The sequence below is a fragment of the Oculina patagonica genome, chromosome 5, assembly GCF_052425735.1.
Source record: "Oculina patagonica isolate OP01 chromosome 5, crgOcupat, whole genome shotgun sequence".
NCBI lineage: Eukaryota > Metazoa > Cnidaria > Anthozoa > Scleractinia > Oculinidae > Oculina > Oculina patagonica.
In genome coordinates this window covers 32,842,009-32,857,765 of record NC_135762.1, presented here as the reverse complement: position 1 = coordinate 32,857,765, position 15,757 = coordinate 32,842,009, and the positions used below count along the sequence as shown (strand labels likewise).

At 36.9% G+C, this 15,757-nt stretch overlaps 1 protein-coding gene across 2 annotated transcripts in view; it reads right to left on the bottom strand.

Annotated features, from left to right (window-relative positions):
- The window catches only part of LOC144653787 (zinc metalloproteinase nas-15-like), a 45,246-nt gene extending 30,476 nt beyond the window's left edge, over positions 1–14,770 (bottom strand). Inside the window, exons 1-8 of one of the 2 annotated variants that reach the window (XR_013570824.1) lie at positions 14,650–14,770; positions 14,138–14,311; positions 13,760–13,883; positions 12,898–12,989; positions 12,378–12,461; positions 11,927–12,063; positions 11,241–11,349; positions 10,554–10,630 (exon numbers count right to left, since the gene is read on the bottom strand). Coding sequence is in view for 1 of the 2 variants with exons in the window: in XM_078513886.1 (XP_078370012.1) it covers positions 11,260–11,349; positions 11,927–12,063; positions 12,378–12,461; positions 12,898–12,989; positions 13,760–13,883; positions 14,138–14,311; positions 14,650–14,707 (759 nt within the window). In the remaining variant the exon portion in view is untranslated. Of the gene's footprint in view, positions 1–10,525; positions 10,631–11,240; positions 11,350–11,926; positions 12,064–12,377; positions 12,462–12,897; positions 12,990–13,759; positions 13,884–14,137; positions 14,312–14,649 lie in introns of those variants that run through there. The other variant, XM_078513886.1, reaches the window with a different exon arrangement.
- Between the last annotated feature and the right edge of the window lie 987 nt (positions 14,771–15,757).

Sequence of the window (15,757 nt, the reverse complement as noted above, 5' to 3'; positions counted from 1 at the left end):
ATTGCCTTCCCTGTCTTATCCTCCCACTGATGAACAAACAGAGCCAATATTGCAAATTTGCTAGATAATCGTCCGTGGAAAAAATTGAATATGCATATAACATGGAACATTAAAAATGTATCTAATTCATATTTATAATGCACGAAATGCTCCCTTTTTGTCAACACAACCAACCAAAACCGAAAAATCGGTAATTGCTTATTTGTACAAAACTGGATATTTAATATACTAAAAAGAGCAAATTGTGTATCGCCATAAAGCTACGATTTTATTAAACTTCAAAGGCCTTTCGACCTTTACGTAACGTTCCTCAGTGTAGTAACATTTAAAATGGCAACGACCAGTTACATGATATACAGTACAGTTAGGGTGTGTCGAGATATATGATGCACACGGATCAACCCTACTAAGGCCATCAGGTTCACTACTGCGCAACTTACTAATCTTGATATTGCCCGTGCGTCTGTTCTACTATGCCATTACCGTACTGCAAGTCGCTAAAGAAAGATCGGATGCAGTAATGCATGAAATCTTCAGAAAAATTCATAGTCCATTAAAGCCCTTGCAATTAAAAACAGTTTTTTGTGGCAATAAAAACAGTTTTTTGTGGCAAAGACTGGTTTATTGTTTTATTGTATTATTTAATTCAGCTTAAACAATGTTTTAGAGGCGTTTTCAGGCACCTGCGGTGTGGTTATAAAAGTCCAACAGCATTTCTACGAGCTATGTAGAATTCTTAGCATTAAATTTAACTTTCTAAACAGAAAAAGAGAGCGCAACTAATAAAATTCAGATCAATAAACTAACAGACATGGACACAAATCGCAACTCTTCTTTGTTTATTTCTTTTACCTTCCCGATGATACGATTTCATTTACGTTGAGTTTCATATGTCAATTCTTACAAAAAACAAATACCAAATACTAAATCCTTCAGCGAGTTTCTTGAAATTGATATTTTTCGCGCCAGAGACATTTCTGTCTAACACAGCAGTTGTTCACCCGGTTTCCAGTATAAAAAGGGCGTTTAAAAAAAATAGGGTGGGACGTTTTCACTATCTCAGCTATACAGTTATTGTGCCCACTTTGTAGTTGTTATAGTTTCTTCAGTTAGGCGGCTGTTTCGGCCAAAAACCTGCCTTTTGGAGTCTAAAATAGGGTATTCTTTTTAGAAGATTACAGCACGATATATCAGAGGACATCAATCATAGAAAAGGAAAAAAAGAAACAGAAAAACGGTATCTGGTAGAATGAGAAATGGCATAATGCACACACATTAAGCACACACATGAAATATATTGTCATTTATATATTTACATCCCTCTATGTTTGAAAAAGCCGTTTAAACAATCACGACATTGAGATCATAATAATACTGCTTTACAGGAGTTATATGGTTAACGTCTGAAAGGGTTTTATTTGCGCTTTTTTTAAGGCCCCAATAGAAGAACAATACAAAACATTTTTAAATTTCTCCGAGTTTTGGAACTGACAAACAGTTTAATCGTTTTTTCCGTCCTCTGAGCGAATCCACGCAAAAATACAATCAAATGCTCCTGCCACTTTAAAAAAGAAACATTTAAGTCTTCGATGTATATGAATTTGGAACATCAACCTAGAAAACTGTTGCTAAACTCGAAATATTTTTTTTACAATATGCCGGGTACGTTTGATATTTTTAAATGTAAATGTCGATCGTCTAGGGCTTGCATCTATAGCATGGCAAACACTACAAGCAAATATAAACTTTAAAAATCGGTATCAATGAAAGCCATGTCGTTAAAGAAGCAGGAGTTAGAAATAGAATTTGAATAAAAATTGGATACAGGTAATGTATGCTGATATTGCAAAAAATAATTCACAATTTTAAGTAAACTTTAATAGCCAAAATATATAGTATGAGTGAATTCAAAGGAAGTCGTTAAAAGATGTTTGTACATCATAAGATTCTTATTTACCACAGCGGTTTTCTCCCCCGCCCCCACCATGTTCAAACATCTTATATCAAAATTAAACCTGTAGAGCAATGCTATCAAAGCTGTTTTCTGTAAGTAGCGGTATGTCTGTTATTTACCTGGAATGTTTCTCTGGTTATTGATATGTACAGAGCTGGATTATAGCAAACACTTTTGAAAACGAAATATTGTTACAGGTTGACGTCTACTGCCTAAGGCTGTTCAGTATCTGTTGAAAGCATCGGGTGATAGTGACTTTTAGGAGACACGTTCATGTTACCGTTATTACCTGTCCTGTTCCCTTAAATATCAATCGTAGAAAAGGGAAAAAGAAACAGAAAAACGGTATCTGGTAGAACGAGGAATGGCATAATACACACACACGAAATATATATGGTCATATGTGATATTTTCATCCCTCGATGTTTAAAAAAGCCGTTTAAGCAATCACGTAATTGAGATCATAATAATACTGCTTTACAGGAGTTATATGTTTTATCGTCTGAAAGGGTTTTTCAGTATTTGCTTTTTTAAAGCCCAAATGAAAGAACAATACAAAACAGTTTTAATTTCTTCGAGTTTTGGAACTGACAAACAGTTTAATCGTTTTTTCCGTCCTCTAAGCAAAACCACGCAAAAATACAATCAAATGCTCTACCACTTTGAAAAAGAAACATTTTTAAATGTTTCTTTAAATGTTAAAAGTCTTCGATGGATACGAATTTGGAACATCAACCTAGAAAACTGTAGTTAAACTCAAAATAATTTTTTACAATATGGTGCGTTTGGTGTCGTCTTAGGCTTGTTCTATAACATGGCAAACACTACAAGCAAATATAAACTTTAGAAATCAATGTAAACTATGTCGTCAAAGAAGCAGGAGTTAGAAATAGAATTTGAATAAAGATTGGATACAGACAATGTATGCTGATATTGCAATAAATGATTCAAAATTTTAAGTAAACTTTAATAACCAAAATATGTAGTATGAGTGAATTCAAAGGAAGTCGTTAAAAGATGTTTGTACATCATAAGATTCTTATTTACCACAGCGGTTTCTCCCCCGCACTCGCCATGTTCAAACATCTAATATCAAAATTAAACCTGTAGAGCAATGCTATCAAAGCTGTTTTCTGTAAGTAGCGGTAGCAGTTCTTTGTAATTTACCTGGATTGTTTCTCTGGTTATTGATATGTACATAACTGCATGAAAAAAAAAACACTTTTTAAAACGAAATATTATTTTAGGTTGACGTCTATTGCGTAAGGCTGCTCAGTATCGATTAAAAGCATCAAGCGATGGTGATGATTGATCTTTTTGTTTCACCATTCTCACATATTTTTCCTCCCAAACCAAAATCATACTTACAAAAGTGAAATTTTGCATTAATTGAACTTTATAAAACTACTGAGCAACCAGTATTCTGTAAGCAGCGATTGAATGTCTATGCAGTGGGTATACTCCTTGCAAGTTAAATAATTTTTCCCGCTAACAGCGTCAATCATGCGGAAAAAATACAGACAAATGTATGGGAAAATTAAAAACGTAACTGAACGCTTTCTAGCCCAGCTACATCCTTCAAACTCGGCCATTAAAAATTTTTGACTAGTATCTTAACTTTAAAATTCATAAGTTGTCCAGAATTCAATTTTTGTAAAACACATTTGCCGTCGGATTCCCATACAAACACTGTAATTTCTACCCGCTTTGCCTACTCTTCAAGATGGCGTCGAAAACCGTGATAAGGCCTACTATCATTTTGAATATTTTGTTGCCGCCGAGCGTATGAGTTCAGTTTAAAAAAATCGCGCCGTAAACTTTAAGAACTAGTGGCTGTATTTGATATGTGCGAGTAAATTAAAATTTTGCCTACTAAGCCAAATCCTACTGATGGTTGAAATAAACACCGAGCACCGAGTATTTGAGATTCCACGATCGATGTTTGTTAAATAAGCTAAGAAATCACGACACTGTAATAATAGTTATAATACAGCGAACTATTTGCTTGTTTCAAGCCCAAATAAGAGTCGAACAAGAGACAATAGAAAACAATTAAATTTTCTGCACATTCTATAACCCACGGTTTTGTAAATGAAAAACAAAATTATCGTTTTAGCTGTATACGCGAGGTCGCACTAAAATTTAATCCAATGCCCCTTTCAGTTTGGAAAAGGAACATAAAGTCTTCGGTTTATATGGACTCAGACTTGTTAAAGCTGTGGTAAAAATATATGGTGCGTTTGATTATTTTGCATCTGATTGTCGATCGGTGGAAAAAGCAAACAAAATAGTTTTCTGTGTGTAAATATACGACTCTTAAAGACAGTATTTCCTATCGTGACGTTCTCAGCTGATTAAACGAACATCGTGGGCTTTAGTTTACAATCGCGTCCGATCAACATCCGCAACAGACTATGTGTACAGTAGAAAGCATATTTTTGTGCCCTTTCAAATGAGATATGGGAGACTTTATAATTGCTGTAAACACCTTTCGCGCAACATGGTCAATTTTGTAGAATAATTTTTGTTGTGACAAGAATAAGGATAAGAATAAAAAAAAGCTGAAATGAAGCGGTGAGGGTAAAAGGCGGAATGAGTTTGCGGAATGGTATGTGGCATGAGTTGTGGAATGGCATAATTATGCGGAATGTAATTTACGCGGAATGATTCATTGACATAAATTATACTAAAAAGCGCGCCAAATTTTAAAAGAGAAGCCGCCTTGTTAAATACTGCTGGCTCAAACAATCAAGGACTGAGCAGTATGGACGAGGAAACTTCCATAGAACATCGTTGTAAAGATCATTTCACCGTTCAAATCACCGATTTACGCCGAACAGAAGCAGAGAAACTATTTTCGCTATTTGCCGTGACGCTTCCGAGGACTTGAATTATCGACTAGCTGGCGTTGGCTGAGTACAGTGTGAGTAGTTCTGTTAACATGAATGAAAACTCTCGTCTATTTGCCTCAAAATACAGAACGATATTCGTTCTAAAGCTACGTACTTCAAGGCAAGACACACAACTGTCAAGTTCAACCCATTTGAAGAGAAGTTTTTAAAAAGACAATGCATTTAAGAATGCCGGTCGCTTAGAATCCAACATCTTGTGGCAAGAGGATGGAACTTCGATTTCTTTCATACTTTTATGTTAGATAGGCTAGGGTATAACTTAAATCACTGTATAGTTCTTTCGATTGAATATCCTTTTATTTTAAAGAAAAATGCAAATAACAAAAATCCGTTAAAATCGTCATTTGAGGCGCTAAATTATTCATGATTTTTGCACGAGTTTGAGAGCCTCGCGTGCAAAAACAAATCACTCTACCGTCTTTTAAACACTCAAACCATAGTTAGCAATCTCTAAACATCTACTGAAATGATTTTGGGAAATATTGCGTTGTTCTTTGTAGACAAAATAATTTTATTTCGAAGGCATACAATTCACTGCCGTAAAAGTACTTGGTAAATAAAATTAATTTTCACCATGTGCGAAACCTTCAAATCGTTTAAGCTTCTGGTGGTTGAATGTTAGAAGAATGGTGTATAAATCCCTGTAAAAATTTCTCCGGGCAAATGATTAAAAGCAACGTGAGATCTTTTCGAATTCGGTTAAATATGCAAATATTTGACCTTCCGCGGTCAACTTTGAAGTTACGGGTCAGAAATAATTTTTGTTCCGTGTTCCAAGTCCTAACCCATTTAAGACCAAATTAAGCATATGAAAAAAATATGTAATTTTCTAACCTTTATCTGCTGTAAAAGGTAGGTTCGAAGGCCATTTTAGCATGATTACGGCTCTTATCATTCGTCGCATCTGAGCTTCGTTTTCCTTCCGCGGTCAACTTTGAAGTTACGGGTCAGGCATGAATGACATGAATATTTCAACCCGTGCACAAGTCTTAACCCATTGTGGGTCAAAATAATCACACACAAAAACATTATGAAATATTCTAACCTTAATCTGCTGTAAAAAGCAGGTTCGAAGGTCTTTTAAGCACGATTCCGGCTCTAAGCATCCGTAGTAATTTGAGCTTCGTTTGTGCAAGTATGTCATATTTAGTGGTCGAAATCCAATCTGTGATCAACTTTCGGCGCTTCTCGTCACCACTGCATCTTCTTCGACGGCATACGCCGATTGTTAGTATTGCCTCGTTAATAGTACACAAAAAAATAACATCTGATCGCTAAACGGCATGATGTCGGCGCTTACAGTAGCTTACAGTAGCTTACAGTCCCATCTTGTAATGGGCCGTCTGTTCGTCACGCAATACTGTGTCATGGACATTTTTTTAGGGGGTGGTAGGTGAGTGTGGGAAAGGTTGAATATGCGGAAATGCTTGATTTAATACTTTATGACAAGTACGTACTCTAGCCAGCAACAACAACAACAACAACAACAACAAGTACAGTGATATCTTTAGGCAGACAAGATAAAGCACACGTACTGTCAGTTGACAAGCGTTTGGTACAGTGTAATGCAACTGTTCGCGAATTCTGTTGCTCGCGCGGGGTTGGTTGTAATACCGGGGGTGGAAGGAGGATATAAATCTTTACTAAACAAGTAGAGTTTTTAAGTAGTTATTCCCTTTTTTACTGTAGAACCGAAAACGAAGAGAAAAACTCGCGTCTATGTTTTTTGGGGGGTGAGGGGGTGGGGGCCGGGGGGTTCTTGGTTGGTTGGTTAGCAAAGTTTTATTTTTTTTCACAAAGATACCTAACCAAATATCGCATGTCCTGTATAAATGGTTAATGATAGAAGTAACGATAAGTTTTGATTTTTTTTTCGTAATCGAGTGGCAACTTAATAAAAACATTGCATCGCAATTTTTTTCGCCCTACGGTAAATCTGGGTGACCTGTGGCTTCGGGTGGTCATTCGTCAACCTGTAACAAAGTACTTTCTTGGGGTGCCGTTTTGAACATGCTGTCGAATTCATGATGTCTAAATTCAACAATAACTAATTTGAAGTTTAAACGAAATTAAAACATGTTAAAAAAAAAAACTCAGTGCTAAAACTCTTTGCTAAAAAGGATAAGCAAATTGCTATGGCAATTCGGCGTGTGAAAAAATCGCCAAATTTAATTTAGTGGCTTCCTAAGTAAACAAAACCTTGGTCGTGCTAGTTATTGGCACCGTCTGTTTGCTTAAAGGCAGCGCGTGAACATTTTTTCAAAGTTCAGTTTATTTCACTGGAAATGGAAGGTTGTTGTTCTTTTAAGGCCCTTGTTCGTGGAGTTTGCGGTTTTGATTCTACTGTCGTGTGAGAAGGACATCAGCAGTCACAAGTCCCAGTATTAATTTAGTTAACTCTAACATGACTCTTTCCCGTGAAAAACCAAACTTCAGAAGCTAGCTATTTGTTTGGTGTTTTCAAGGCAGCTCTTGAAAACTTCGTTAAGGCCCAAAACCGAAAAATAACAATCTATTCAAGGGGAGGAAAAGCGTTCCTTGCCGACACAAATAACGGCTAACCGCACACGGCAAAACGCAAATCTTTATAAAATCTCTTTACTAATACTTGAACAAAAAGTTCAGTTTTAAGATACCTTTTTTCGTTTAGCTGGGCGTTTATTTTAGCTGATAGAATTTAGGTACCCTATCTAAGGATCACACCCGGAACACATTGCCAAAATGATACCCTACTTATGGACCGAGAACCTCAAAAAATATTCCCTATCCAGGAGTTTTCATAACCTGCGATCAGAAGTTATTTTTCTCGCGGCGGAGAAAGCCTGATCGCAGGTTAGAGTTTTCAGAGCAACTCTCAACCGGACGATCACACTTTACGACCTGATACTGGGTTCAAACCATTTACTTCTTTACTATATTAACTGTATAACGAGGTTGTCAAGAGCTCCACGAACAAGGGCCTTAAAAGAACAACAACCTTCCATTTCCAGTGAAATAAACTGATTTAAGGTATTCTTAAATCTGATTCACGCAAAAATCAGGTTTTACTGATTTGGCGGTTTTCTGTTTATCGTTGCCATGGAAATATCGATTACCTTAAAATATATATCAAAGTAAACTTCAGTCTTAAACCAATATAAGGTGTAGTTTTCATATCGATCCGAGTCAGGGAAGATCGCTTAAAGGCCAATTGCATATTGTAGGTATGGCCCAGAAAAAACTGTATCGAGCCACCTTAAATAAATGAAAGCAAGTGACGTGTTGTTAGTCATAGGCCTCCCGCGAAATAATGTGTGACCGTGTCACTGCCTTGTTCCAGGAATCGTTTCTTTCTAAATCAAAACTTGCTAGGGGTGGGAAAAAGCTAGTGGTTTCATTGAAGACAACTACTTTTGGTATATTTTTAGCTTTTTATTACAGCGATGAAAAGATCGTGACACGGCTTCTCCGCTGGTGCGACACTATTTACACCGCAGTGGATTTTATCGATGTGCGTCTCGTGATCTTTGCGGTAAAATAAAATGTATGTTAAGCGAATGATTTTCTTTTCCTAAGAGAAAGCCAATTCACAACAAGTAGGCAGTGATAATTACTCGCCGGATTCCTTATCTGCCTTATCGGTAAATCTGCAATGCGAGCTAGATTTGAAATACGATAGCTTGTTTTTACCGTGCAGTGACTATAGTCACTATATGAAAGTTTCGCTCTACTCGATCGGCGGTCGGTTGCCGCTTTTTTAAGTTAATGTTCAAGTCTTCCACTGAGTTTATATAGTCTTCATAATGGGAGTCGAAAAGCTAGTCTCCTTCGCAGCCCGGCACTCGAGCTGAACCGGGAGCGTTGCGTCATTTCAGCCCGAGCGGCTGCGAAGGAGACTAACGAAGAGCAGGGCTAGTAGACTTCTAATGAAACAAATATGCCGTAGTGTTCGTAATCGCTCTGCTTTGTACCCTCTACTTACTGAGGCTGAGATGACATCCGCCAAAACTGGACTTTCTGTGTCGATGTTTTGTTTAACTTATACCAATAACCGCTACATGAATATTAATACAAAGATGTATCCGAGGCATTTTTCGGTTCGCGATAAAGATCTGAAAGATCTACGGTCGGATGCTTTTCCGTCGCTGTTTTTATCTTTTGACTAAAAGCGATAAACCGTCCACAGAATGGGAAATCCTTAGCATTGGAGAAACACTGGCCGCCGAAATATTTTTCGCAGAATCCGTGAAGAACATCACACGACTCTATGCTATCTTCAATCGATTGTCATCATTAAGCCCGCAGTATTTAATAAAGCGGCTGCTCTTTAAAAATTGGCGCGCTTTTCAGTAAAATTTATGTCAATGAGTCATTCCGCGTAAATTACATTCCGCATAATTATGCCATTCCGCAAGTCATGCCACATGCCATTCCGCAAACTCATTCCGCCCTTTACCCTCACCGGAAATGGAGCTACAGTGTTTCTTTAGTGTCTCAATAATATTTTTTCACTTTTTTCGTGTCTTTATATTTTAGTTGCTTTTTTCGTTTTCTTTTTTCTAATGGACTTTTCCGTGAGTTCTGTTCATTTTAGCGAATTTATTGCTGTTAATTCACTCCTGCCGTAGTTTAGCGATGGACTTATCATTTATTTTACCAAACACATTAACTCTCGGAAATACAAGGGGCGGAGGGGGGGGGGGGTGGATGCCACCCCCCATGAGGTTTTTTTGAAAATTTTAAAAGAGGATTTACTCTACACTGCTGAAACTTTCAGCAGCTGTTCATTCATCCCTTGAGGAAATTTTGATATGTCAACCATGTGTCCATGATATTTGACGTTAACATGGCAAAGTCATAAATACAGGCCGGTCTGGCCAAAAATCGTCAATTTTAAATTTTTTCTTATTTTTCCAGTATTTTGAAACAGAATTGTGAGATCTGTTTATTTTTACATTCCGTTAGTATTCTGGCATGATTTTACATCCAATTTTGGTATTTTCTGACTTTCTAAGGAAATATTGAAATCCAAGATGGCGGATTCAAGACGGCGGCTCTTATGACGTCTCGTGATGACGTCATGACGTATGACGTCACAGCCAACAAAAATGATGTCATCTTGTAGAGTTAGCTAAGGGCTTTCTACTAAGTCTCCCCCCCCCCCCCTCTTACGATGTTGGGGGGTGTTCGTTTGCTTGTACAGCCGAGGGTTAAGGTAGATAAGCTGGTGAAGCTATTTACTAGCTTAGGGTCGGTCCGTATAGTTAGAAACTGTGGCCTCGGCCTTGAAAACGCTGCCATCAGCCTGCGGCCTCGGTCAGTATTTTCAAGACCTAGGTCACAGTTCCTTACTATGCCGATCTCCCAGTCGGCGACTAACATATAAACGTATTTTTTAAGAATCGAGATTGAAAAATAATTCCTCTTTTTCTGTGAATTAACAGAGAGAATTTTGTGGAGAAGGTTGCTTTGATATCCCCAAAAATCACCCTGTTTATGAATCCATTTTGTGTGTTGAATGACATCAGTTCTGTCCCTTTTAGTCTGGCCATGCTTATTTTAAGGTTATTGTTCCACTATTTAGACTTCTGGCCTATGGTATTGATATGCTTTTATGATGGTTCCTTAAAAATAGTGTTTGGTTTCAAAGTTTTATAAAATAGCAAGATAAACATAGATAAACAGTTAATAATGCTTTTATTCGCTTCAAAGTGGTTTACATTTATTCCATTTAAGCCTAGTTTTCTAAATCGTTTAAAACCACGCCAATCCAGATGCAAATGACCTGCAAGAATAAATAAAGGCAATTATCAGTAGACAATAAGATTATTGAATGCACATTCATCCTTTAATATTCACATCTGCCGCAGTGAAATTTTTTATTTTAGTTATTTGTTTTTTTTGTAAGCAATTTTCCTTAATGCCAAAATTTTACATTTAACGCTGAGCAAATCTCAACAATTGTGCTGAAATGCAAAACTCAGTCATGTCTAAAAAGCACATTTTTAAGCACGTTCAAAGACACGTAAACCACAGCACATTTTTTTTTTTTTTCAAACATTAAATCCACCGTCACACTCTGCTCTTATATTCTGCTACAATTTGGTAATATTGCAAAAAAGCAAAATGGTTCTCAACAGTAATATTTTCAGCCTTTCGTTAAAACAAGAATAGAGAAATAACTCTGAGAGTGTTTTAATTTTTCCGAAGAATTTTCAGCTGAAAAGACCGTGCTGATTGATTTTTCACTGGAACTCCTGGTTTCGCTCGCTCGAGGACATCCAGAAACCTGGCAGGTTTTACAAAAGCTCGATGTGTCCGGCATAACATATGAAGGTTTACATTGAATAGAACAGAACCAAATGAAACAATAAATTGATAAACGCAGACGTTACCTTGCACAAAGGTATTTTATTACCCTTGTTTTTTACATTCTTTTTTGTACTTCGCGTTCATCTGTTTTGCATCTCCTGTGCTGAGACCATTTCGCTGACCAATGTTAGGCTGCAAAAGTAAAACAAAAATGAAGCGAATCGATATTCAAAATTGTTTAAAACTGGAGCGTACGTTGATCCATTACCAGAATTTGATTGGCTTTAAGAACAACCATGGATCTCTTGCGAGTGTGTTAACAATATGTTCTGTCGTCGTGATAAGACCTTATTGTTGCAAAAGGTGGCTTAATCATTGAATATAAATAGCATTTAGCTGTCACTCAAAACGTTACCATGCATAAGCTTTACTGAGTGATACAGTGAGCTTAATATCAAACGTTAAATTGAAAACTTCTGCAAATGTGGGTTTTTGATGTAAATATTCAAAACTAAAATTCGAGTGGGAGTCACAGCTTTTCAGTCTATGACACCGTAATAGAAAACCCACATCAATTTCTTTTATATTTAAATCAAAAACCAAATCAATGTTCTAGTCAATTACACGTCCTTGTGAAAAACGGGTATCTTGAAGTGCGAAGGTAGTTTATCAGTTTTTAGAACATAAAAACGCTATCTTCCTGGCGATGGACTTGGGGGTTGGTTTCAAAAATGTCTAGATACTAGCCTGATGGCTAACAGCACCTTACCCCTTTTCGCTTTTTAACGATTGTTGGTTTCCCGTTCTTGCTGAAAAACTTGGGTCCGTAATGCATCACACTCCCGTAATCATAGCCGAAACCAAGGGAGTCAATACTCCTAACAATGTTGAAGTTGAACTTGGCATCTAAAAATTCAAACAATCGAAAAAACAAGATAACTACGAGAACTAGGTTCGTTATACTAGTGAACTAATGCAAATGCTGCAATATGATTGGCTAAAATATGGTGCTCAAAAGTGTTCATCCGGCTATACGCATGAATTAATTTTTTTTTTTGATCTGCATTTAGTGGGTTTCTTCTTTGGTTTTCTTCCGTTCGTTAAATTTCTGCTTGCTAGGCTTTCATTATTAGAAGTTAAAATAATTCAAGTTTTAAAATGGTGTGCCGAAGGAAATTTATTGGTGAACAATAAAGATGAAATATGGTTGTTGTACTTACTGTCTTGGATGTTTTGAAAAAGAATCCTGACGTACTTGTTCCTGTCGGGACGAGACTGTTCGTGCCAGAAGCCCAAAGCGTGTCCTGAAAAAATGAGGTGGTTCCCATAAACAACGGTCACGAAAAGCCGGGCGATATATTAATTTCGTAAACGAAGTTAAAAAATGGTTTCTCTTAGTTTTTATCCAAGTATAGCTCTTTGGTGAGTTGGTTAGTTTTGCCAAATTTCAAACCCGAAATTTGTTATCATAACCTTATTAGCTTCCGTCGCGATCACAAGCAAATCTGCAAGGGAAGTTTGGACACTTTCTTACAAAACAAAAACTACTTTTCTTTCACTAGAGGATAGCCTTTTAACAAAACACGAAGAAAAGTCGATTTGGAACTTCTGCACACTCAACGCTTGGTCTCTCCCTACGAGGCTTTCTTAGTCTATGAGCTTACGGAAAAGCTGCTATTCATATTGAATGTTTCTATTCAAAGAAGGAACGAGATTAATTTATCCAGCCTTTACACTTACCAATTTCGTGTGCTACAATTCCCTTAGTCCAACATCCTGATGCAAGTGTGATATCTTGGCGGTTTCCTTGCCTTCCCACAAATGATGAACACCTTACGTAGAAATGTTATTTGGTAAAACTGTACATGTAATTTACTACCAATGTAACACGGAAGAGCTTTCAGGAGCCTGTTAGAAAGTTTACGTGCCTCGATGATTTGGAGCGTTTGTTTTTGTGGAGAGAGATAAACCAGAGAAGGCGGGAAAACCCTCGGAGAAGGCACGAGAGTCAACAAAACACTCAACCCACATGGTCATTGTTTGATCTTAGACTTAGTCGTTTTATAAGATAAACAACTAATGACTTACAGATAATTTTTTTAGTTTAGAAATGTAAAATTCAATGAGACTAGTTCGGATTATCTTATGGCGTGCTTTTGTAACATTTTTATTGTTAAATCAATTTTCATTCGAGTGTCGAAAGTAATTCGGATTTGCTTTGGTTTTGCATTACTAAGCTTTGTGATTAGTTTGAAAAACTCGCGCCACTTTCTCGTCCAATCAAAACTAAAACCAAAACCAATCGTGACTTAATCACCCACGTGTTCCCGCGCTGCTCACCGGCTACATGTATTTGCTTCGAGTTTTAATCGGCTCACTGGATTGTCAGGCGTACTTTGTGATTGGACAGAGTATGATTTCTTTGGTTTTTGTTTTACGACACTCAGATTAAAACCGTTCTAAGATATACCCTGCCTATCACTTTTGGAAAGGTGTAGACTGAACCTTCAACCTCTGTCAGGAATATATACAGGTATTGAGATTGTCCTCATTTTATGTGTGCTGTAACTAAAAGAGTAAAGACTTTTAAGAAATTGCTTACCCTGAGCCAGGTTTGAAGTATGCATAAGCGCTTTCGCGTTTCCTTTCCTTGAAGCGGATGCAAGTTTTTTTCGTCCACTCCCGCATTCCTGCTCGAATGGCCCCCATGGCTCGACGATTACGAGCTTAAAAGAGCAAAACAATCGCAATTAATTTAAAATTGATTATTTAATACGTTAAAGTGTGACATTCATAGCCAAATGTTTTCGAGCTACGACCAAAGAACAAAGTGTTATTAATTGACCAGTATAACAACTAGCAGAATTGGAGATATATCTTCAAAAACATACATATGTTTAGCTTCAAAAGTATCGAATGACCTTAATCAAATGACCCTGACCTTAATATATGGCTAGTGTTATGCCTCCTATGAACTTACATAAAGCCGGGTCAACGGCAAATATCATCACTCCCTTGGGCCATTCTTTGCCTTTCTGTGCACCTCTACCAAACGGATTATCTATGTTCAGTCCCATCTCAATCGCCATGCGTTGATCAGCGTTTAGGATTACGTCTCCCTCAAACAAATCCGGGTTATCAACACCAGTATTTTCTTGAGTCAAAGGGAAAAAAATCAATCAATGCATGTATTAATAATCCAACGCAGGACAGTAGCGAGCAAAAAGCCAGACGAGGCTCTTGCCTCGTCTAGACTTTAACCATAAATTCAAAACAAAATATGTTTAACTGGGATAATAATCCTTAGTTAGACAATTTTCTGGGGGCATGCCTTTTCAATTCAAATGTGCAACATAATTTATCGTGTTTTCAATATTAATATAAAATTCCACAGGAAACACGATAACATGAAGGTAAAGAATGTCACTGAACTGATTTGTTTTGTATCGAATCAAGGCCGTTAGCTTTGAAACTTGCTAAAGAAAAGCTTACCTTCAGGACTTTGGGCGAGCGCCACTCCGCACAGAACAAGAAGGTACAGCCACTCCATGTTTCTTCTTTACGGCACCGAAGTAGTGTGATGAAAACGACGAAATGCCTGAGAATTTATTGACCACAATTGTTAACTCACCTGCTAAAGATATCTTCACTTTGTTTTTTCTCTTAACTCTTTGTTTGAGATGTTTGAATCCTGTCTAAACACATTCAGTAAATTGGAATAGCCTTGAGAAGTGATCTGAAAATCTTATTCAAACGCATCTGCTGCAGATAAAAGGCGACAAATTGCAAACTAAATTTGAAGTGGTGCACCTGATGGCATTGCACAAACAGGTGATGTGAAGGGATCTCAGTCGACATCACGTTGTAATAATATTTTTTTCAGCAAAGATGTTAACTGTGTGATAGCAATCACTATTTCAGCAGTTATTAACTTCAGGAAAAGATGAACATTATGTCGAAAAGGAGGCAGGAATAAAAAAAATAATGAATGGAAAATTGGACTGATAATGTATGCAGATATTGCAATAGATGATTCAAAATAAAAAGTAAACTTAAAAGCTAAAATAGAATAAGTGAATTCAAAAGAAGTCATTGATAGATGTTTGAACATGACAAGTTTCTTATTTAGCACAGCATATCTGTCCCACCCACACCATCTCCAACGTTCATAGATCAAATATCAACCTGTAGATCAATGCTATCAAAGCTGTTCTCTGTTAGTTCCTGTCGCTTGTCTGTTATTTACCTGGAATTTTTCCCTGGTTATTGATATAAACAAACCTGCATTAAAACAATCACTTTGAAAACCAAATATTATTTCATGTTGACGTAACGTTGTTCTGTATCGGTTGGAAGAATCGAGTGATGGCAAATATAAATTCTTTTTTTAAGAAAAACACGTTCATTTAAACGATATTCCTGTTCTGTTCTCTTGAATATTTTCTAAAGGCGAAAAAAAAAATTGGCTTAATGCTTATTAATAATGTTAACTAAATAACAACCCCAGAGTTGTGTTTTTTTTATAGCAGTGATAATATATGTCGAATAAAACACTATCCAGTAGTGTTTTATTTGCGCTTATCTCCTTCCTTGCGTCATC